The sequence below is a fragment of the Leptinotarsa decemlineata genome, unplaced genomic scaffold (assembly GCF_025532065.1).
Source record: "Leptinotarsa decemlineata unplaced genomic scaffold, Ldec_3_MD MMD2_tig00026358_RagTag_RagTag, whole genome shotgun sequence".
Taxonomy (NCBI): domain Eukaryota; kingdom Metazoa; phylum Arthropoda; class Insecta; order Coleoptera; family Chrysomelidae; genus Leptinotarsa; species Leptinotarsa decemlineata.
In genome coordinates, this window is record NW_027412703.1 from 3,514,222 (window position 1) to 3,539,696 (window position 25,475).

General features: G+C 35.8%; 2 protein-coding genes across 4 annotated transcripts in view; both read right to left on the minus strand.

The window, feature by feature from the left end:
- The window catches only part of nudE (Nuclear distribution protein nudE), a 35,549-nt gene extending 27,437 nt beyond the window's left edge, over window positions 1-8,112 (minus strand). For both annotated transcript variants that reach the window (XR_002723549.2, XM_023171731.2), the window contains exons 1-4: window positions 7,966-8,112; window positions 7,249-7,364; window positions 5,653-5,806; window positions 5,323-5,596 (exon numbers count right to left, since the gene is read on the minus strand). Coding sequence is in view for 1 of the 2 variants with exons in the window: in XM_023171731.2 (XP_023027499.1) it covers window positions 5,323-5,596; window positions 5,653-5,806; window positions 7,249-7,334 (514 nt within the window). In the remaining variant the exon portion in view is untranslated. The remainder of the gene's footprint in view (window positions 1-5,322; window positions 5,597-5,652; window positions 5,807-7,248; window positions 7,365-7,965) is intronic.
- A 9,899-nt stretch (window positions 8,113-18,011) lies between these two features.
- LOC111516143 (uncharacterized) overlaps window positions 18,012-25,475 on the minus strand; it is a 752,250-nt gene continuing 744,786 nt past the window's right edge. For both annotated transcript variants that reach the window (XM_074184848.1, XM_074184849.1), the window contains 2 exons: window positions 21,356-21,713; window positions 18,012-19,124 (listed from right to left, as the gene is read on the minus strand). In XM_074184848.1, the coding sequence (XP_074040949.1) occupies window positions 18,668-19,124; window positions 21,356-21,713 (815 nt within the window). In that variant the 3' untranslated portion in view covers window positions 18,012-18,667. The remainder of the gene's footprint in view (window positions 19,125-21,355; window positions 21,714-25,475) is intronic.

Consider the following 25,475-nt stretch of genomic DNA (forward strand, 5'->3'; position numbering starts at 1 on the left):
ATTAAATGAAGCCGGTGAATGAGAGCATTCTAAGATCACGATGTGGATATGGACGTTGCCATATTGAATCCGTGATAATTCTTTAATATCACCAATGCTGTGCGGAACTTCAAAACTAACAAATTACATTCAACAGCATGAAGTTATGACCTCTATCATGAGGTTAAAATAGACATCAAACATTTCAGAACCTAAACTAGTGCCACATTCGCTTTGAAAATATTTGTCATTACCATATAAATCGGCACAGTTCGTTACAAGTGAACTCGTGGCAACACTGTCGAATTTGTCGTTTGGAAGCCTACTACCTGCCTTGCAGTGATGTCAATTTGCCAGTAATTACTGCATTTGCAAGTAATCCGATTATTCAGAAACTAAAATGCATTAATAAAGATATGCAAGGAATTTGTAAGGACTTTCGATATTCTGCAAGGATTTTGAATATTTCTCTTTATATTGATATATTTAGTGAGAGAGAGAGAGAGAGAGAGAGAGAGAGAGAGAGAGAGAGAGAGAGAGAGAGAGAGAGAGAGAGAGAGAGAGAGAGAGAGAGAGAGAGAGAGAGAGGGGGAAAGAGAAACAGTTGATTGAATAGAATAATTCCATCAGAGACAGGTTGGTATGCATTTTGTACAATTCCCATTGGCAACACTGCTGCCTTGTTCTGTTTGTCTATGTTATCCTCGAGTGTTTACTGTTTCCCTCCACTTCGTGTTGACATAGTTTGGTTTGTGATATTTATTGAAAATAGTGAATTTGTTACTGTTTGGTTTATATATAGTTAAATAATAGATAGAAACTAATAATGGTGCTTTACTGTTGGGTTTGCAAGCAATCCCAATGTTCTAACCAAAAATTGACCTTACACAGGTGAGTGAATACAGGTTTTTGCTCATAGGCGTCACAGTGAGTTTCGAATTGCTATAGATAGGTACTTCAAAAAGAAACCGAAATTCATTTTGCATGGCACGCAGTGAAATGCAATGTTTTCATATGAAAATATTTTAAATATACAAATTCTAATAATTTCTTTCTACACGTATTAATAAATAAAGAGCAAAAATGTTCAGATTTCAAACTGATGCCAATGAAAGAGCAGTTTGGTTTGAGAATTTGGGATTGAAGCAATGCCCCAAAAATACTCTAAAGTGTGCAAGAATTTGTTCCGTTCATTTTGAGGGAGAAGCGTTTGAAGTGAAACCCAGTCGAAAAATATTCCTGAAAAATGTGCCCGTCCTTTGTTTTTTAATCAAGAGTATATTCCTCCAACTTCAAGGTATAGTAATCATTCAACAGTTATCATTTTCTAACAATATTTTTTTCGTAACATAAATTAACTTTTTTCGGGAAGTATGACTCATCTACAGATTCAACAGATACAGCTTCAGAAAACAAGTTTTTGAAAGTTGACAAGTCTATTGATGGCCCTCCACTAAAGAGGTAAGATCAAATCCAGGTGGTGTAACATGATTGAGGCTCATTTTTTTTATTGTTGTTATTGTTGTTTATTCTGTATTGTTTTATTTGTTTCATTACAGTTATTCTTTAAACTCGAGTTGTTTAATTTACAATCCTACCTCAGAACAAGAAAAAGATACCATCTGAGATGCAAACAAAGACTTCCTCTTCGTGCAGGAAGCCGAATTCAAGCTTTTTCGAAAGCCTTATGAAGTTGATATAGTTGCAAAATATATCTGGTGATAGCACAAAAATAATAGCTGATGTAAAATCTAACAATGAGTTTTGAATTCAAAGAGAGGCAATGACACTTTTGATGATTCTCGTTGTTAGAGAGAGAAAGTCTGCTACGACAAAATAATGGTGGGTTAAAGAAAATTAGACAGTCAAATTGTAAATTCAATCAAAAGGTGAAAATTATCTTCTTACTAACTACTTTAGTAACCCATCTACTCTTAAAATTATAAAGAAATACCGTTTTGTGATTGTCATTTTGTACCTTCAATATGATATAACTAGAATAGATCAAAATACTCAATTCAAAACATTGTTCCTGTCTCCTCTTTTTTTTATTTATCAATTTTCAACAGTTTTTTTAAAAGAACCGACTTTTTCGAGTAATCATATTTATTTCGAATACAATGAAGTTCTCCTGTAATTGATATCGGAAATATCTATAATCTCTAACAATAATTGATGAATAGATCTCTGAAGTTTTCATAAGTATATAACATTTTGCATATTTTCGTTTACATTGCCCATATTGAATATATTGCGTGCGCCACTGTCGTTGGAGGGTATGTCACAGTCTATCGCAAGATTCCTCCTTCCCCGTAACCCACTCGCTACCGAACCGAGTGGCTTCAAAACATTCTGTGTAGAAGGTATTGGTTTGCCGAGTCCATTTATTTTTCTAAGTACCATGGTTTACATATCATAATGAGACAAATTTATTAATGGGTGATGAAACATAGCCTGGCAAAATAAGGAAAAGTCATGTAACGCAAATGGTCAATGAGAAAAGATAATGACTCAGCAGGAATAGGTTGATTTTGAAACAACCTAAAACAGTCTAATAAAGCATATCTATATGGAGTAACAGGAAAGACGTGGCTGGTCGTATAAGTGCATTATGTTATAACATATGCTGGCATGTTCAATAAAATATGATTTTGAGTCAATTTTAGCAAAGCCAATATCTCCTCAAGAGGTAATAGAACTATCACATAAAGTTAAAAATAAACACTTTAGTGGGTACGATGAAATGGGCTTGTTTCATGCTATTTTATACTTATCAAGCCTAATTGGTCCCAATACCTTTTTATATTTGCAAAAAAAAGGAAAATTTGAGAAGTAAGAGTTTAATTTGACCGCGTGTCTGTTGAACAATAAAATTGATTGTGTCCACAGCGGTGTTGTCAAGTGCCAATTATTTTAACAAAAATACAAAGTTATGAAACATTAGAAAGAGTACATTGTCTCATACATTAAAGAGAAATCTGGGTGGCAATATGGCTGATATATGACGCTGACTTTCTTATTTTTTGTGGTTGGCATGAATGCATAATTGATTTATTTTATTAGGGTTCATGAGCCTTCGAGAACCTTTTAAAAATATAGCTCGTTAAATTCTATTCAGAACCATGGTTTTCTAGTACATTTTATTTCATATGGAAAATTTTTTCATGAATTTAAACGTTAACGGGTTCATATACACTTCCATTATTAAAATTTCTGTGATATCAACATGAAAATGTCTATTGCAGAACATATTTCAAAAATGACGTTTTTATTACATTTTGTGTTATTCGGATCCCATGTATAATTAATTCTCCCTTCCAATGCATTTCTTCTTAGATTTAGTTGTCGGAAGAAAGTGTGGTTTTACTTTGAATCACGAATGAATCAGAAACTCTTTATACGCTCTGTGAATTTTACAATTTGGCAATGTTCATTATTTCTATTGTTCAATCAAACAAGAAGCGGGACTAGGCCCGTGACGTCACGAGCCTATAAAATCCTATTTTCAATAATTAATTACGGTAAAACAACGCTATTTAGAGAGCTGAAACAAAGTACACTATTTTCAATTTGAAATTACTACAAAATGAACTGTAAACCAAAAATCATGAAATAAACCCATTCAGAAAATAAGGTGAAAGTTCAAATTTTGCGGCTGCGCACAATCAATTAGCTTTTTTAAAAATTCTCAATGTTGGTACACTCGTCTCGAACATATGTTCACATTTTCAGCTGTTTAGCATGTTTAATTTGTTGGTGAGAGGACTGAAAGTTAGAATGGTTTTGTGTGTTCGAAATTTTTGTGAAAAATGAAATTAGGTGCTCAAAAACACTTGAAATATTGACACTGGCATATGGTGATTGTACTAGAAAAATGTTAAAGTGGTACAAGCTTTTAAGAAGATGTCAAGAAAATGTGAACGCCTGAGCACACCAACAACCAATGAAAATGTTGGGAATGTGAAGAATATTGCTATGAGAAATCGTCGAATCACTATTAGAAAAGTTGCTGAGGATGTCGACATATCGGTTGGCTCATGCCATGCAACTTTATCGTAAATTTTGGGCATGAAGCATGTGGCAGCGAAATTTGTTCCAAAATTGCTGAATTTAGACAAAAAAAAAAGTTTGATGAGCATCACGCAGGAATTGTTGAATGATGTCAACGGCGATCCAGATTTGCTCAATAGTGTTGTAACTGAAATGTGTAACCTATTTAAGAAGCAACCTTGCATCTTTTGAAGTGAATGTGGCTACTCATAACTATTGTACACGTCATGGTGATATGTTGAGAATACCCTCTCACAAAACAACCAAATTTAAAAATTCTCCACTATATAACTCGATCACACTGTACAATAAAGTACCACATGCTATTAAGGAGTCTAAATCGTATGAAATATCAAGAATAACACTAAATTCTTAATAGAAAAGTGTTTCTATAGAGTACAGGATTATTTAGCAGAAAAATTCTAATTTTAAGATTCTTATTATTAATTTATTCCTTCTCTAACTGTGATACCCATATGCTGTTGTGATATTGGTCTTAGTTTTTATTTATATATGACAAATCATGATTTTGATTGTCTTCATATTATATAGTACTTATATTGACTTACCCATATGTACATGAAGTACCGAAATGGCTAATAAATATTATTATTATTATTACTGCTGATGAATCATAGGTATATGGTTGACGTTGAAACCAAAGTCCAATCGTCCCAATGGAATAGCCCTGTAGAGCCAAGACCAAAACAGCACACAAAGTTTGATCAAATGTCAAGGTTTTGCTCACTGCTGTCTTCAATTACTGTGGTGTAGGGCATCGGGAGTTTTTGCTACATGGTCGTACAGTTATGTACAGCTTGCGAGAAGCCATACCAAAAACAATTCATGGCTTTTGCCTCACAATAATGAAACTGCTCACTCGTCATTGCTTGTTTATAAATTTTTGGCCAAAAACAACGCCGTAATCATGCCTTAGCCACCGTATTCGCCCGATTTGCCCCCCTGCGACTTTTTCTTGTTCCTAAGATTGAATAGACCTATGAAAGGATGGCGTTTTGTGACGATTGAGTAGATAAAAACCAAATCACTGGGAGAGCTCAAGGGACATACCAGAAAGTGCATATCTGAACTGCTTTGAAGAATGGAAAAAAGCTAAGGCTTGATGAATAGATAAATATTTTTTGAGAAAAATTAAAATTCACCTTATTTTTTTTAAACAGACCTCGTATATCATATTTCAATCAAAATCGGAAAATTATTATTGTTTCACAACAATAGTTGGTCTAAGGAGATATTGAAACTTTTCAACCATTAATTTTTACAGAAATATACCTCTCGTTTCATCCGCAAATCGCTGCAATTTCTCTTTGAGGCTCTCTTTCTCATCCACCTCAGATTCGAGAATAGCATTTCGTTCAACTTCACTATTGAAAGCTGCTTCTATTGATGCAAGGGCGGCCTCAATTATTCGTCTCGATCTTTCCAAATCATCGTTTTTTTGTTCTAAATCTCTAATGCATTTGGCCATCTCAACTTTTTCCTTTCTTAAATTTGTAATCTCAGTCTCAAGGTTGCAATTATCCTTATTGATTTGTTCGACTTTGATCTAAAATCAGCAACAACGATATATTTATATTTCATAGCAATAAAGTAGAAACTTACCCTCAAAGAGTCTATTTCGTTCTGAGCTCTGTTATTGACCAGTGTCAGTTCTTTGATTTTTTTCTCATTCTGCTCAATAGTGGCTTCATATTCCTTATCTAATTGTTGGGATTCAGTTATGAACTCATCCGATTCTTTTTGTATCCTTTCAGCACTAAAAAAAATTAAAGGGGACTGTTATATTACATTTTTTTATTGATGCAACTAGTTATCCTTTATTTTCAAAGTTTGAATATTAACATTTGTTCACAAAAAGGATTTTCGATAACTTCTAGTTATTATATGTGAGAGCTTTCGATAGCAGACTGTGCTATCATCTTCATGGCTATACTCAAACTGAACGTTTTATCTTCTTGTTTGTTCTTTTATACGGTTAGAACGCCTTAGTGAAGGTATTTGTCCTTTCCTTACATCCGAATGTCTCTTTAAATTTGCCTGTACTTTGGTTACATCAGGTAATATCCTTTGTGTTAGTGTTTCTCTAGGTTCATTGCTTCTAGGAATGTGTATTGTTTAATAGAGTATATAGAATGTTAGTTCTTTTTGATCAAATCAAGGCACAACAAGACCTAACATTTAATATACTCCACAAAACAATACACATTCCTAGAAACAATAAACTAAGAGAAACACCAACACAAAGGATATTATCTGATGTAACCTAAGCACAGGCAATCTTAAAGAGACATCTGGATGAAAGGAGATGACAAATACCTGTATAAAAGAACAAGCAAGAAGATAAAATGTTCAGTCTGAGTAGAGTTATGAAGATGATAGCACATCGAAAGCTCTCGCATATAATATAGAAGTTAATGAAGCTCCAAATCATCTTTGTGAACAAATGTTAATATTAAAACTATATAATAATAATAATTGTTATTATCCTGTAAGACAATCAAAAAGATAGTCAGAAAATAGCTCAAAAATAAAAATGAGAAGACAATTCACCAAGAGTAACACATTCATTGAAATTTTCATTTTATTATTGGGACGGTAGCCTGGTAGATTGACATGGGTGGTTTGTTCCACTCTCTCAATCGACCGCTGTGTGAACCGGTGGTTTGAACCGCAAGGCCGGACAATCGATTTTCAGCTATAAATCTTATAATCTTTTTCTGGGTGACAAAAACATCTTCGCATACTATATACGGGAGTCGACTTGAGCATGATACAGCATATAAATATCCTTGAGACTGAAGAATAAATTTCTACTTGAAAATGTTGAATTGTTAACTTTATTATAATTTTCAATACTTTTAGTAACGTTAGAAGGTACCAACAAGGCTCAAAAAAATTAGTTTCAATGGTTTTGAACAAAAAAATGATCTTGCTTCATCCTACTCAGTTTATGTGACACAAAAAAATCATGATATCAAACAATTGAATTGTAATATTACATTACTCTTTCATTAGAGTTACAATTATGCAGATTTTTTACAGAAAAGTCGACAATACTTTTAAATAGACTTAACTATCGTTTCTATCTTAATGAAAGACCCTATACAAGTTAATGGCAACAGAATAGGAAAAAAATTATATTTTTCAATCAGCTAATTTTCTGGAGTTTTCAGCTCATATATACCTCACTATACTTACTCTTGTAAATAATCTTCAGCTAGATTTTTCCAATACTGAATTTCCTCATCTTTGTTGGCAAATCTTAATCCATTTCCATTATTCATCTTGATATTGTTATTAACATTAGCCGGATTCTGTAAAGACCATAAGTTTACTTCTAAAGTACTACTGAATATCAGAGGATGTTGAATTTATCAAATATTCACAGTAACATATCAAAATAAAACCAATTGTTATTCTATTCTGTCACAAGTTTCAAGTCTTAAGAATTCATATTTTCCATTCGTTACTACTAAAAACTTGCACATATCATGAGTAAGAATATATAATATATCAATGCTCGGAAACAAATGTTTCCGCTGAAAATTAATGATTAACTGCTTACAATTTCTTGTGAATGGGTGCATAAGGAGACCTTGAGTCGAAATATGTACTGAATTCTGAGAGATTGTATAATTTATTTTCAGTAGCAACATTTATGCAAGAGAATGGATGTTACACAGATTCACTCATATGTGCATGATTCGTAAGTTTTTGGTTGTAACATAGGGATAACATGAATTTTTACGATTTAAGACTGGTGCATGAATCAACCTTGCTATTTTACTATCATCAAGTACAATTGTTCATAAATGTACTCATTTTTACCTTTGGAAACTACAACAATATTGACTCATTCAAGTTTATAAACATTTCATTATTTTCTATAATCAAATAAAAAAATATTTAACTTACCTTTTCAAAATTGTAATCAAAGTCCAAAACCACAACTCTTCACTCTATAACAATTCAATCACAAACCAAAACTGCTTTTCTTTATTCTATTTATAAGATGGAGAAATTGTCATTCACTCACATGTCATATATCATTCTGATTTCTACCTACCGTTAACAGTGGTGCCACACCGACACATCCTTCCAATGAATTTGAATAGGGAACAATTTCTACCGATGATGGCGCTAGTGTGTTCAGCAAATAGAAACAGATACATTGACTTCATTGAAGGTCAAAATTTATACAGTTGCAAAGTTCAGGACATGGAGTACGACTCACCAAAAATAAAAATGAACTGAAAAAAATGTAAATATGAAAAATGTCACAGTCATCAATATCAACAAGTCTAATCTAAAATAATGTTACGTTTTACGTCGTGGGTTCACCAATAATTAACTAAAATAATCAAACTTAACTTTACTTCACTTCAAATACAAGAAACAATTCAACTTGAACTTCAAATATTTAATCTTTTTTGTTACCAAGTAAGGTCCTTGCTATGGTTTCTGCAACTTGGGACACAAATCTTTCCGATGATGGGGTTGGTAGAGCCACACTGCATCGCCCTCCTTGAAGCTCACCGACAGAGACTTTTTGTCAAATCTTATCTTCATCCTGTCGCTGGAAAGCTGTAATTTGGATCTGACAAATTCGTATACAATTTTCAGTGTCTCCTTCAGGTCACTCACATACTCTGAAATAGGTTCCTCTTAAGAATCATCAGATTCTGTAATTTGGATCTGACAATTTCGTATACAATTTTCAGTGTCTCCTTCAGGTCACTCACATACTCTGAAATAGGTTCCTCTTAAGAATCATCAGATGGGCTGCCACACAATACATCTTTACAGTTTCAATTCTCGACCAGTTAGTAACATGGATGGTGTGTACCCTGTGCGTCATGTTGGGATCTCCTGTATGCCAAAAGAAATAGAGGAACTGATTCATTCCAACCCCTTTGGTTTTCAGTACTCCCTTTCTGGCAATAACGTTCTGCAAGAGTGCTTTCGCCACCGTTTTAGCCTCTTGCTTGGGTGAAGCTACTACTTTAGGCCATTTGGAAAAATAGTCCATCACAACCATAATTAAGGTACTTGCTACCGGATGTAGTCATAGGAAGTGGTCCGGAATGTCAACTGTTAGTCTCTCGAAAGGGCGTCCATTGAGGTATTGCTTCAACCTCCCTCTTTGCCTTGTCTTCGGACCGTTTCTCGAAGAGCACAGGTCATAGCGCTTACACCACTCTTCCACGTCTCGATGACAACTGATCCAGTAGTACCTCTCACGCACTTTCGCTAGAGTTTTATTTACTCTGAAATGTGATCTGGAATTTGTGACTGCTTCCCCCGGGCTTTCCTATTTCCGAGTGAGTAGGTCATCTCGAATGTGCATGGAGTCCCTTTGGAGCCAGTAATTCTTTTCCTGCTGGCCGTAATTGGAGATCTCTTGCCATTCCGGCCTCACTCCTTTGTCAATCCATTCTCGTACAGTTTTCAATACCGGATCTTCCTTCTGCGCTACGATGATGTTTTGCCTCTTAATGAAGGTAGTCTTCCTCAGATGGTATCACGCCATAGTTAGATGGTACCTTACATCTTCTGTCCATATCCCTGGACAAAGGACCCTTACAGGTCGCTACCCTCTGGGTCAGAGGGAACCCGAAGTGGCGGGAGGTGGGGGAGCTTATCTCCCTATCAGAGCTGCCGTTAAGGGAGCCTCTGCCCGCTACCTTGCCACAGCTGGTGGAAAGTTCTTCTTCTGGTAGCTGGGTATCCTTGCCTTCCTGGCGTTTGCAAAATTTGCATCCGGATGTCAGGCATGATCTTTTTGAGAGGCTATCTGCGTTTCCGTGACTCTTTCCTTTCCGATGTTGAACTTCAAAATCGTAAGTTTATAACTTTTCGATCCACCGAAGTGCTGAGTGGTATTTCCTGATCAAGAATTTACGGCTATATAAAAAGGAGTGGTAGTAATCTACCGCTTCCTGCTTCAGAGCCGTTGGATGGCTCTTTCAATGATGTGCCCAATCCGCCAGGTGCAGCAATTTCCGGTTGGACGATTTTCTTTTCGTAAGTGGCGCATAATTTCAAGATAATACTCCATATTGACTGTAGAACCGTGCGGAAAGAACTCCTGATGCGCTACCCAATGGTAATTGCCAAAATTTACATACTTTCCACAACTATTAGGTAAAATAATTGCATTTTATGGCTGACTTGTTATTGAGATTATTGATGATACTTCAGGTAGTTTTCGATTTGATATCACTTTTTCTGTATCAGATTGTTGTAGTGGTCACTTTTTATTTAATTTAGAAGTGATCCATAAAATTCCCTATATTTATTTAAAACAGTTTTGAAATTTTATTACCGAGAGCCTGTAATGTATTTAATTTTTCTTTCGTGTTCATTATCTCTTTGTTCATCCAATTTTCTTTGTTTTGTATTCTGTTTTTATTCATTTTCCTTTTGAGAAAAAAAAGTAAACAACAAGAAGTGTGCTTCAAAAACATATTCCACTTCAAATTTGCGTTTTTTTGTTCATATATTAGGTTGTTCCAAAAGTTTTGTCCGTTTTTATGAGTCAACTTCAAACTGTAATATCTCGGCGAAAACTGATTAAAATCAATTGAAATAAGCGCCATTTGAATCAGTTTACTTTTGCCAACGTAATACAAGTCTATTATTTCCGTCAACATACAAATTGTGTGCTCGGCAGTACCTAGATAGCAGCACCTCCACGCTTACCTTTTTCACGAGAGAAGATTGAAATCTTCTCCGGCCAGAAGAGTGAGAATCTCTGGAAGGGAGATTGACTGGCAAGCGCGGGTAAAGTACCTCGGCCTTCTAATAGACCGTAGGCTCACTTGGAACCCGCACATTACGTACGTTAAGTCAAGGATCGAGGGTCGGATAGCTAGTCTGTACCCTCTGATCAACAAAAAATCAAAAATGAGTTTAAAGAACAATATTACCATCTATAATACGATGTTCAAGCCTGTCATCATGTATGCTTCAGGCGTCTGGGGACAAGCGGCTACGTATATCTCCATTCTGGAGAGATTACAAAACAAGTGAAAGCTCCTTGGTTCGTGCGGAATGAAGCCATCCGCAGAGATTTGCAGGTGCCTTCCATTCGGCAGTCCATTCAGTCGAGGAATCGGCGAGTTTTAGATAGCGTGGAAACTCACGAAAATCCGAAAGCTATGGATTATGCTGTAGACGACCCCTCCGCGTCAAGTCTCACAGACCCAACGCTTCAATTTTGCAGACGCAATCTGTAGCGCAATAAGAATGGGGGTTGCTACATCGTATAGCTTCCTACTTTTAGACATAGTTTCACACGCCGAAGCGTAGAGTAGGTTGGCAATCGAATATTTTGTATAACTCGATATAAAGTCTGTTAGATCCGGCGCGAGTGGTGACGCAACTGTTGCTGAACTTTAAATGTTGTGCTTTGTTTAGTGATAAAAGGTAATCTACAGCAATTCTTATTTTAGATGGATTATGAAAGAGAACAGGAACGTTTACTTTGACTGTAGATGTAGAAGAAGAGTATGTGGATGATGAATCGGACTTGGAGGACGATGCCATCGAGTAGAGGTTTGAAAACACCGATACGGTACAATCTTGTGATGAAGACGACGGTGAAGTTCAAACTCTGAAAAGACAACCTAAACTCCCCTGTTTTAACGGCAAAGATGGGCAAACGGTGTGGAAGAAATATGTTCCTAAGAAGAAAATTAGAACACGACGATCTAACATAGTTATTCATCTTCCAGGATGTGTGACCTGCAGGAGAAAATGCAAAGTCTCCAGTGGAATATTGGGAATTATTTTTTTCTGCTGAGGTTTTAGAATGTATTGTTAAAAATACTAACAAGACAATGAATTCCGTATCCAAAAGATTTTCAAGAGCCAGGGATGTAAAACCCACTGATCTCGTTGAAATAAAAGCTCTCTTGGGTTTATTATATTTGACTGGTTGCTTACGGAGTAGTCGCCTCAACGTTGAGGAACTGTGGGACAGAAAAGGTACCGGCGATGAGAGGTTCTGGCTGACCATATCCAAAGAGCGATTTTTGTTTTTGCTACGATACTTGCGTTTTGACGATAAAGATACAAGAGAAGAACAACAAGTTATCGACAAATTGGCTCCTATACGAGCCTGATACGATATCGTGGTGGAAAATTATAAAAGAAACTACACGCTTAGCGAATACACAACAATTGATGAAAAGTTGGAAGTGTTCAGGGGATGGTGCAGATTCAAAATGTACATCCCAAATAAGCCTAACAAATAATATGGAATTAAAATATTTGTGCTGGTAGATTCAAAAACATTGTACACACAAAATTTGGGAGTTTATGTTGGACAGCAACCAGCTGGGCCTTATTGTATGCAAAATGATGCTTGTAGTGTTGTTGAGAGACTAGTTGCTCCTATTTCAAGCACTGGTCGCAACGTAACATGCGATAATTGGTTTACGTCATTTCCCCTTATTGAAAAACTGAAAAAAAAATCACAATTTGACAGTTATTGGAACGGCCAGGAAAAATAAGAGAGCATGTGAATGCGAAACATCGACCAGCTACATCAAGTCTCTTTGGCTATCAAGAGGACTGTACTATTGTTCCCTACGTACCTAAAAAGAGTAAAAATGTCATTCTAGCTTCTAGCATGCACCATGACGACACCATAAATTCTAAAACTAGTGATCAAAACAAACCTGAAATTATCAATTTCTACAACTCTACCAAGGGTAGAGTTGATACTGTAGACAAACTTTGCGCTACCTATGATGTAGTTAGAGATACACGTCGTTGGCCCTTGGTAATTTTTTTGCCCCAATGAATGTATCTGGAATAAATGCCCAAATAGTTTATACTGCCAACAATAAGCACGAGAAATACATCAGAAGAATATTTCTAAAGGAATTGGTATTGGCATTGACTGATGACCATCTAAAACATCGATCCCAATTTTCAAATTTACCCCGAGAGGTACGTCAAAGAAGACAAGAGGTGGACGGTACAAGTTCCTTAGTCGTCGGAGGAGCTCTAGAAACACCTGGTAAGAGAAAAAGATGCGACTTTTGTCAGAAAGATAGCAAAACAAAATACAGGTGTCAAATATGCATGAAATTTATTGCCCTAACACATGCGAAGACTCTCTGCTCTGTATGTGTGAATCGAAATGAATATGACCAATGAATCACTAAATTAGAGTATTCTGAGATTGGAGAAGAAGTTTCATTTTGATTATTGCCGATTATCGTAAAATTAGTTTTTTTTTAAATTTAATATATTTGTCAACCATAATTTCTATATTTTTTCGGAAATGAAGTTTTTTATAATTAACACGATGGAAAACTTATTCTGATCACATCACCCTGCTCTGGAATAATCAAACATCAAGTTCAACCAGAGTTGATCTCACAGAAAAAAAGGTACTGATAATATAATAATTTTCCTTTATTTTCAGTATTTCAATATTAAATTTCACAAAAAGGATTTGAAGCTTTATATCTTCTATTATTTATCTGCGAGCGCTTTCGACAGTTGGTAGTACTGTCATCTTCTAGGCACTCCTCAAACTGACTTTTTGTTTGAGTTTGAGGAGTGCCTAGAAAATGACAGTACTACCAACTGTCGAAAGCGCTCGCAGATAATTAATAGAAGATATAAAGTTTCAAATTCTTTTTGTAAAATTTTTATTAAAATACTGAAAATAAAGGATCGTCAGTACCGGGCAGGCGGTCCTCGATTGAAGACAAAATGACGACGAAGTAATCCATCTTGATTTCATGCAGGTTGAAGCCTGGCTCCCTTCCCCTTTCAACTGGTGTTTGTCAGAAAGACAAACGGGTCATGACTGGTGTTTGTTGGTGGCATGAAAGTCCTGAGACATCCATACCGCCCTTCGCTGTATACCCCTACCTGGCTGGGGTGAGATGGATGAAGATATTATTCATCCGTTAACGGAGGACATAGGGGCCTTATTCGACAGAGTGTCGGGGCCTTCTATATCGGGAGGGGTCGTCTACAGCGTAATCTATAGCTTCCCTGACTAAAGGATTTTCATGAGTTTCAGCATAATCTAAAACTCGCCGATTCCTCGACTGAATGGACTGCTGAATGGAAGGCAGCTTCAAATCTCTGCGGATGGCTTCATTCCGCACGAACCACGTGCAGTCAAGCTGCTGGACAATAATTCCATGAAAATCAAAAAATAAATAGATAAGTATTTTTTGAATCTGCATTAACCTTTCTAGATTCCATATCATTTCTAGAAACATGTGGATTCGTTTTCCGATGGCATTTCAGGTTAGCTTCCCAAATTTCTGCTACCGCAGTTATCGGTTGATTGGTCAAACCACCAACACTGACATAAAAAACTTGGCCAGTTGACTTGGGTGTCACACCAATAGGTGGTTCCACTTATGTTTCGATTTCATTCACGCAGCTATTTTTATCAAGTACTTTTCTGGTTTGTTCTATCTTTCAGTTAGTCAATTAGTCAGGGAAGCTATAGATTACGCTGTAGACGACCCCTCTCGATATAGAAGGCCCCGACACTCTGTCGTATGAGGCCCCTATGTCCTCCGTTAACAGATGAATAATATCTTCATCTATCTCACCCCAGCCAGGTAGGGGTATAACGCGAAGGGCGGTATGGATGTCTCAGGACTTTCATGCCACCAATTAACACCAGTCATAACCCGTTTGTCTCTCTGACGAACATCAGTTGAAAGGGGAAGGGAGCCAGGCTTCAACCTGCAGGAACTCAAGATGGATTACGTCTATCTTTCAGGTCCCCGTCTTCGCATAGCTTCTTCTGTATGATTTGAAGTGCTTTTTCGATAGGATCGTTGGTGTAGAGGCTTTCCACGTCGAAACTGATCAGTTGATCCTGCTTTTTGACTTCGATTTTCCCTAGTAATTCAACGAAATGCCTTGAATTTTTCACAAAAGATGATGTTTTACCTTGCAATGGTTTTATTATTGGTATTAAAAATCTGGACAAGTTCTGAGTGGCCGAATCTTTGCTGAATATTTTTTCAGGAATTTCAAATCAATTTATATTATATTAGACAATGGAAGTTCGAACTGATGAAATACACCACGAAACATTGTCAACCACCTTCAAACAAACCTTATCTGAGCATGCTGAAATCGAAAAGCCTAATTTTTGGGCGAGAGTAGAACAGCTTCGCGCATGTGAAAGCTAGTAAGTTGGTATTGTAGTCAGTAATTTAGGTTCGATTTCTTCGAATTATATAAGTTTTTTGGTAACTAATGAATATTGGTCATCATTTGGTGATCTGTCAGGAACTAGGGATTTTGTATTTGATCTGAGGGGGCCCCCTATCGATCGCGGGGCCCTGGACACTTGCCCAAAGTGCCCAGTGGAAAATAGGGGTCTGACAATAGCACAGAATATCGGAACTACTCAGAAGCGAGAGTGAAGTCGGCACCTCTGACGTTGAGGGGGCAAATTTTAGTAACCTAGAAATCATATGTTGAGTGAAATCATGCTTCGCACACTGAGAAAAATTACTATGTCCATCCTTCAATAATGAAACTTGCTACGCACAGAAAACTACTTTAAAACAAGATCAGTACTTCATGACGGTATAAACGGTTGAATGATTTGATGTATAAATTCAAAGAGGAATTCCATGATTCTCTAAAAGTTATTCAATCATCATTAAATATTTGTGTTTAAGAAAATATGTTTAAAATCTGTTTTTAACCAGCTATCGTACCCCTACGAACGACAACCCTCAGAAGTCGAAACATGTGCGAGCTAAGGACTAATGAGGTCTTACCTTTTAACATGTGATTCCTAACACAATTTGGACGATAGCAAGTGAAAATCGAGCGTTCAGTCTGGGGCTTGAACCATCGACTCACACATCGGCCGATTTATTGAGTGAACAAAACATTTCACGTCGAACCGCTCGGCTATCGTGAACTTTTTCACTCACAAAATAAAACCTTACTTTCAATTCCCATATCAAAAATAGCTATTTGGTTCTATATACGTTAATTCTCAAATATTATTTGTATAGTTTTCTCTGAATTAATTTTTTTCACACTGTGGGGTAAGTGGTCATTGTATCCGAGAATCATGTGCCCTGAGCAAGCGCAGTGAGCCAAGAATGACAGGCTTCTGTATCTGTCCGGCTGAGATTTCTGCCTTAGTGCGGCAGACCGGTATGATTTTGAGATTCGAGAGAGCATCTTTCCATCAAGGACTCCAATAATCGGAACAACCATCTTAACAGCAGACAGATGAGCAGGTTCTCTTTACATCCAGCGACTCCTCTCTTCGACCCTCTTTGCTTATATATCCGTTCGAACACTCAGTCGCCTGCGGTGAGTATTCGTGTGAATAAGATACTTGTAAACAACTTATAACACGTGATTCAAGCATGTTATCGGTCTATAATTCTTACGAATCGACAAATCACCGCTTTTGGTGATGAGAACAGCTGATCTCCGTCCAGCCATGAGTTGAAAACTCTGGCCAGATGGCGGTGGGTATTTGGTAGTTTTTTTCCACCAATAAGTGTTCAGCCCATCTGGGCCTGGAGCAGCAAAGTCTTTGGAACCCACAAGGGCTCCTCGAACGTCATCCAGGGTTATCAGGTTGCACAGTTCCTTGAGCTCAGGCTGTCGAAGCTCTCTGTTGAAAGCTTTGAACTGCGCTAGGGCTGGAGTCTCTAAGTTGAGTGGCTGCGGGTGTTCATAGATATGCTTCCAGGAGGATTCCACCTGATCAGCGGTCGGCGGGTTATCCACAACACGTGGAGGCTCTTGGAATAAGCGAGGTTTCTCGCGGAACCTAAGGTTTTCCGCAATACTTATAGCTAGCCTCACGAGTGACTTCTTAGCAGTCACTAGTATTCGTATCCTATCAAGGCAGTGCTGTTTTTGGCGGCTATACTTCGCACTGCGGGCGTGAAAGGCCACCCTGTAATTCTTCAAACATTGGATACGAGACGCGTGGTGTCTCGCCGACGTGATCTTAGCCTCCATCTTGTGTACACGCCGTTCAATCTTCCGAACCGCAAGGCCGTATTATTGTAATTATTTGTATCTGCAAATAACGTGAATACTCAGTTATTATAACTCACCTTTTGTTAATTTCGATCAAAACTGGCTTATGTAAAAAATTGGGCTACGTGAAAAAAATGTAAAAATGATGTATTAAGCCAATGGTGTCACGAATGACAGTATGTAATTGTTAAGGCAACTCTTTGTTATTTATCTGTAGAAACTACTGAGTGTTGAATAGCCAATTGACACATTTTCAAGGGATAATGAAAAATAGCCCCAATCTTAGCCAAAATTGTAATGCATAGAAAGGTTGTGGGTGTGTTTAGGTATTAAATACCCTGTAAAATTTCTATGGGCTGAAGAGATTTCGTGGTTTTATATGAAAAAGATGCTCTGAGGATAAGAAAGCCATGGATCTTCTATTTTATTTCACTGTAATTTCATTTATTTCAGGTTTTTGTTTTGCTTAATATAATTGTTATTTTTAGCTATTTCTTCCAATTTGTCATTTGTATTGGATTTTTTCAGGGATTTCAAATCATTTTATATAATGTTACACAATGAAAGTCCGAACTAATGAAATTCATCATGAAACATTGTCGATCACCTTCAAACAAACATAGATTCATTTTCATTTCAAAATGTTGAACAGTTTATAAAATATTGGAAAAATCGATTTTCATTCTGTACCTAACAAGGGCTGTAACTTTTTCATGTACACATTAAGGTGAGTTATACCCAACCGAGTTATTTTTAACCCCAAAATATGTGGTTCAGTTTATTAATTATCTTTTTCACACCCTGTATAAGTATAATATGACGAAACATAGGTATTGTGTGCACCCATAAAAAATCTGATGATGGGTGCCGTAGAAACAGGCATTCTTGAAAGTGAATGAAGTGAAACAACACTTGTAACAATACTTATTAAAAATTTAATTTATACATTTTTGAAATATATGATACAGGAGCTATATATAATTATATATAATGTCTATCTACAATATATTATAGGCACATAATATCGCAAATATACAAAATAATTTTAATAGTGAGTTTTCAAAATTAGAACGGGAGTGAAATAGTTATTCTAAAACAGTGAACTAGAACATGTTTCAAAGAGATGGGTAATTGAAATATTCTATAGGATTACAAAATAGAATAAAAATATGTTACAAGCTGATTAATAACCTAAAGTGCTTTGAAAATAATGTACAATATGAAATTTAAGGTAATAATAATCATTTTCGAACAATGAGGGTATTAAAACAAACTTAAGAAATTGTTGAATATTCAACAGATACTATATATATTTTTATGAATATCTTTGTGTGACATTCACTTCTTTTTCAGACAATCTCACAAACCAATTATCTACGCAATTTTGAAATATTTTCGAATATGTTTGATTTGTTTTGAAATACTGAGTGATATTTCATTTCTTGATATGAATGAAGTAACTTCGAGTTCAAGTTATGCACAAACACGATGCAAAATAAATACTCAAAAAGCAAATCATTGGTTTTTGTGGTTAAATATTTCTGAAACCATTTTCTAAAATTCACTAGAGACAAAATCTGTACATTTGAACAATGGACTATAAATGCGCTAATATTTCCATTTCAGATGGAATTTCACTTATTTGAACAGAATTCTCATTATCAATTTGAGAACTACCACTGACGGTTACAATTACAGGACTCTGGTCACTTGTTTGAACAATGGTGACCAAATTACCGTCTTTGCTACCTTCCAATTCGCTCGAGCTGCCTTTCAACAACATTTTCACTGGATTAATTTCATGTTCAGGCTCCATTTTCAAGGAATCTAAGGTTATGTTATCGAGGGCAATGTCCTCTTCAGTACTGCCAAGAATGCTGACCACATTCACCACTGACCCATGGTTAGACTCTGAAAGACTCAAAGACTGTTCTCTGCTATGAAGAACAGAACCATTTTGAAGTGTTCCTTGTCTATTGGTGCTATTAGATCTATAAGAAGGCGGACAACTATATTCTGACTGAGCTGCTTCTCGGCGACTGGACAGGGGAGCCCTAGAACAAGAAAACAAATATTAGTTAGGCCTCTGAAAATTCATTCAGCTTCATCTTTATCTATGTTTCTTTGATGAGTAATATGGAAATTCCCTCAAACACATAAATGGAAAATATGATTTGAGAAAATATTTTTTTGTCATTTTTCATAAATTAATTCACATCATAAGATGTATAAATTGTACATAGAAGCCTATTCTAAAAAATATACACTTTCACTGTAAACAAGATTCCTAAGGCTGGGATTAAATGAAAAAAGCGAATGAATGTTTTGGAAAAGAAAGGTATTGGCTTTCTACTTCTCTATCTCTATACCTAATCTTCTCTCTCTTTACCAAAAATTATTCTCTTTTGAAAATAAACCCCTTTCAATTTGAACGAATAAATATCTTCACCTACTACTGCTATCGTGACATTTCTACATTTCAGATGACATAATATGAACAGTGGCGGATCCAGAAAATCATTTTGGGGGAGGGGTATATAACTCCTCCATAAAGTACTGACTCCTTGGAGGTTTTTTTATCTTTTGTGCTTTCTCATGTATACGTCCAAGACTTCTTCAGCCTTCATTGTATCGGTGTACGTGTAGTAAAGCAGTCATTGTATTGCGTAGATATGTTTTTTTAACGACGCAAAGCTGAAAAAGTTCTCTTTGCTCTTTCGCAAGGTTTTTTTCACTGCTCTTGAGAAAATGAAGTGAAGACTTTGTCACATAAACTATCAACGGATTTGAAATCGAAGTGCACATTTTTATCAATTACATATTGTTTCAGTGATGCCCATACTAATTCTATTGGGTTCAAATCTGTATGATAAGGAGGCAATCTGAGTACAGTATGTCCATGATTTTCCATAATCCTATCAATTTTATACAACTTGAATCGTGGTTTATGGATTTTAATAATGGAATAAAGATCAATTTTCAACATATAATTTGTGAAATGAATGTTCCGTCGTCTTGACCATTCTCTCGTCTCATCTTTCCTCGAAGATATGTTTGGGTACTTTTCATGCTGGACATTGTGGTATGGGGCATTGTCTATTACCAAAATGCTTTTTTATGAAATATTGGGAGTCAACATTTCTTGCAACCACTTTTTGTAATTGTCGTTGTTGTAGCATTAGTCTTTTATTATTAGAATGAAGAATATTTGTTTTATTATTTGGCAACATTGCTTCTCAGAAGTTTTTACCTGGAAATGGAAATTCTAGAAGTAAGAGAGAAAAGCAAGAAAAATTGTCGAGAGTCGGTCGGTCCGGTTCATATTATTCAAACTATTAACAGTAATTAGGTATAGTTTTTCGGTGAAAGTGAGTATGGCGTGCTTTCGGTCAGTTATTAATTAGCCTACAAGGTGGTGTTTTCCTAATTCCTCCTTTCCTTCCCAAAGCAGTTTTCCAGTATCATCAGAAATCGAGAAGACAAATTACGGATTAAGTAAAGATAAGAATTTTCTTCATATTTCTCGCAGAACATTATCGGGATGTTCTAGAAATAAAAAAAACAATTAGATTGGATACTTTTTCACCAATGCACATTTTAGAATATCTGTGAAATTCTTATAAAAATTGATACAATTGTCGTTATAAGTATTCAATATAGATAAACTTTGTGTTTTACACTAAGTAATTTGATAAATCACGAGTTATCACGATAAGATTAACTTGACGCAACACAGTAAGCCATTACGCGTCGCGTAATGACCCGAATCACGCGTCTGCCCGCGTGACCCGAACGCGGGCAGACGCGTGAGAGCAGACGTGTTGACGGTTGTGTTAGTATTGCGAATTTCTTTATAGGTGACATAATTCATTACTTAGTTATTCATTACACAGTGCAGTTGCCATATTTTTTTAGTTACTGTATTTGTAAAGTAAAAATATAAATTACTAGCTGTTGCCCGCTCTTATATTAACCTACAGCAGAAGCTACTGAACCTAGAATCTTGAAATATGCAGGTAGGTTCTTTGTATAGCGTATATGAGCATCAAGAAAGGGAATCAGGAATTTCCACCCCAAGGGGGAAACATAGGGTTCAAAGATTGCATTAAATTTGTTCAGTTTTGAAGTTGGAAACCTGAAGTTTTGGGTTGATAAAAAAATATTATAACTATTTGCTTAAAATGGTCTGCCACGAAACTTAATGTGAAAAATCAAATTCTTATTGGGCAAAGCCGCGGGCAACAACTATAGTGCTTCATAATGAACGATAACAACTTTGACCTACCTCAATAAACTTCCCGCATGACTCCTATAGGTAGGAGGGGGCGACAAAGCATTCTGTACTCCAGCTTGTATTTGCGGAGTGTTTCCTCTTTCCAACAGCAACAGTCTCAGTCTATATTCCTGCATTGATGCTTGGTAACTCGGAGGCGGTGGTCTGTATTGGAATTCTGGATAAATCATGGCTGCATACGGATGATGCGGTCGACCATACGAAGGAGGAAGTCTGGGCACGAAACGACGTGTACAAACATCCACTGATTCCGTACTACCTAAACCGAGCATTGACCGGCAGGTGGAAGAATCGTGTGATGTGAGCCGCCATGCAACCCCACTGACTGTTACCAAAACAATTCCCACACCTGAAAATCAACAAAAATATTGTTCACATATTGTTATATAACGGAAGTTGTCAGTCGAAAAGTTTTGTTGAAAATGACTCCTGCACTAGACTACGAGCATGTGAAAAAATGAATATACCTATACAAGCCGTTTCTTTCATCATGTGGTACCATTGCTATGTTCTAAATCCAAACCGTAACAGATACGAAGACGATTAAATGGGGAAAAAGGTAACTGTCATCGGGAACAATACAATGGCCGAAGAAAATTTACGGGGACCCCATCCCTCTTTTCGAGTAATAAGGGGAAAACCAAAAATGCTGTTTTTAATTTTTTCGAATGGAATTGTTATTTCACAGAATATCAAAAAATGAAAAAAAAAGTTATTGTATAAAACGTTTCGTGTCACCATCACCTTTTTTTAAAAATACGGGCCTGTCGTTTTTATTACAGATATTGATAAAAAAATAAATTCACAATCCAAGGGTATATCACATTTGATATTTTCATAGCGTTTCATTTAAAATAACTACCATCATCAGTGACAACAATTTTAAATTACGGTCCTGTCGTAACTTCTTTTGTAAATTGTTTCGATTTCTTCAAAATATAATTCAGACAACCCAATAAATTCGACAGGTAGGTACCCTAACACAATGAAAATGTGTACGTTTTGTTTTGGAAATCCTTCATTCAATGCTTATTTCTCCTGAATCAATTATAATTCGTATTATTTTTATAATTCTCAATCCTAGAAATAACGAAAATATCAGTTTTTGGTCAAAATTCGATTGTTGTATAAATTGTTATGATCAAATAGCATCTCAATTCATTTACCATCTTAAACGAATAGGCTTTGCTTGGTTTCTATGGCAGGGAAAATGAATGAGTTGTTGATATCTGACGTTTATGAACATATCAAAGATGAATTCAAATGATGAAAGGTCTGATATGCTATTTAGTTAAGCAAAATCAAATAGAAATCATCTTTTGACAAGGAATATGTATGTTGAGCTATACCCGAATTGTCGTATTCCGAACATACAAATGTTTAGACGATTAGAAAGAAATTTGAGGGACTATGGTGCATTTGGCAAAAAGAAAACAAGAAAATGTGTGGTTACTGGAAGTGTGAGGAATCAAATAAATGTTATGTATAAGCAAATATTACCACATTAAATTAGGATTGGCCAGTTTCAAAAATTATACATTAAATTAGGATTGGCAAGTTTCAAAAATTATGCTAATCAAGATTGTTCTTTACGAGAAATTGCCCACGAAATAGAGATTTCTGTAACTATTTTGAAAAAGAACAAACATAAATTCTACAGGATAGGTACGCAAAGTGATTACGGAAGGAGAATACGATTTGCGAAGTGGTTAAGACGTAGAAATAGGAAAATTTGAAATATTTGTAAAAAAATAATATGGACGGACGGACGAATCAAAATTCACCAATAATGGTTGGTTTAATAGAAATATCCATTATTGGTGGAATAATACAAATGAACATTTACATAGGGTATTGTGTGAACAAACATCCTTGGCCCTTTCTTTTACATGGATGAATTGCCACTGAATATCCTTCATGAAATACAACATTTTGAACAGGACGGCACTCCTCCCCATAATGCAAGAAAATGAATTGAAAACAACGGACTAATTAACTGGCTGGCTCGATCCCCAGATCTTATTCCTTTAGATTTTTTTGTCTGGGGATACATAAACTATAAAGTTTTTCAACACCAAGAACAGATATCGACCATCTCAAACAATAAATAAGAGATGCATGTATTAGTATTACACCTATTATGCTAGAAAATTGCCACAGAAATTGTCTGGACCGACAACTTAGGTGCATTCAATAAAGAGGTCGTCAATTCGAGCATTTAATGTAGATTGCCATGTAGCTTTGATTTTTGGTATTGCTTACATTTTTCCCAAAAGTTCATGATGACATAAATTGTTTTTTTGTTTGATTGTTGAGATGGTGGTTATTTCAAATGAAACGCTATAAAAATATCAAATGTGATACCCTTGGATTGTGAATTTATCGCTTTATCAATATCTGTAATAAAAAAGACAGGTCCGTATTAAAAAAAAAAAGTCGATGGTGGCCATGTTGACATGAAACGTTCTATCGAAAATTCATTATTACATCGTCATGGTATATTTCGAATACAATAACATTTTCCTTTTCCATTTTTTTATATTCTCCGAAAAACAATTCCATTGGAAAAAAAAAGAAAAACAGCATTTTTGTTTTCCCCGTATAACTCGAGAAGGGCGAGATTCCTTGTAAATTTTCTTCGACCATTGTATTGTATCCGATGACAGTTACCTTTTTTCTCATTTATTCTTCTTCGTATCTGTTACTGATTAGAATATAGCAATATTACCACATGATAAAAGAAAGGGCCTGTATAATATATTTCTTAAAAATTTTCAAGAAAAACATCTGGGTCTGAAATAGAATTTGTTGGGGCATTGAACACGTAAAGGTTAAATTGACAAAATTTTCTCCTTCACTCCACATATTGGGATAAACTTTCTCTAATTTATGTTTAAACTCGTCCAACTCAACAAACTAAATCAATTCGTCAACGGAAACGCTTTAAATCCCTCTCCCTTGGAATAACTCAAGAATAAACAAACTTTAGAACTTCCAAACGATTCCGCCGAGAATGGATAAAAAATCCGAGAAAACGGAAGAATATTAAAAATTACAATGAAGCGGTGAATCTAGCGAGAGGTAAGGTGACAGAATAACAGTGTAGTTATGAGCGAAAGTTCACTGAATCGAAATCGGAGTGAACAGTCGAGAAAGGATCTTGTCAGTGTCTTGAAATGTCATTTTCCCATCGGGAATGTTTGCGGTAATCAAAGAAGGCACCATGTGCGTGCAGATGTTGGAAAAGTTAGTGACAGCATGGCGGAGAACAGAACAAGTATTGCGGTGCTGTAACGGGATATTCTCGGTATTTCCTGCACAATCTAACAATCTCTAGAGTAGAGGAAGTGTAAGGCTGATGAGAGACGGCCGAGTAGTTGCAGGCAGGTGCGCAACTAGGATTTGGCCCTGTGGGGGGGCGTGATGGGTGGAATTTGAATATATTTTCAATATTTCGACAGAACTTTTATAGACCAGTGCTAAAGCCTTCAAAAAAGGTAAAAAGTGAAAAAAAAATCATAATAGAATGAAACCCATTGATAAAGGAAGAATATTTAATAGGAAACATGCAAGGAAAAATAATGTACGGTCGATTTGAGGTCGGAAAGTGGCAGGGGTGAGTTTTTGAGGGTAAAAATCGGTATATCTCGATTTCCGGCAAAACTACAACTCTAATGAAAAAAAGTTGAATTGATTGCAAAGTTGTAGTTAATAAAAATATCTACAACTTTTGAATTTACACTTTTTTCACATAACCACAAAATTGATGTGAAAAATGTAAGTTTTTGGTTCTTTATTCACAATTTTTTTTTTCACGAAATTTGGCAAAAACCTACCTCTTTATGTACCAAACGCACTGTAATATTTTGGATTTGAAATATTTATTTTTTCACCTTATTTCGATTTAATATCGAAAAAGCACCCTAATTTTCAATCGAAAATTCACGAGTCAAAATATCTGCTTTTTTGAAAAAGTTGTTGGTTTCTTGTTCGTTGAAATCTCTGATGGTATGAAAAAATATAGGTTACTATGGTAACTGTTCTCAGGAAATGCAGAAAATTATTAATATGCAGGGTGTTTCAAATTCGATCCTCACCATTGGGATCTCGG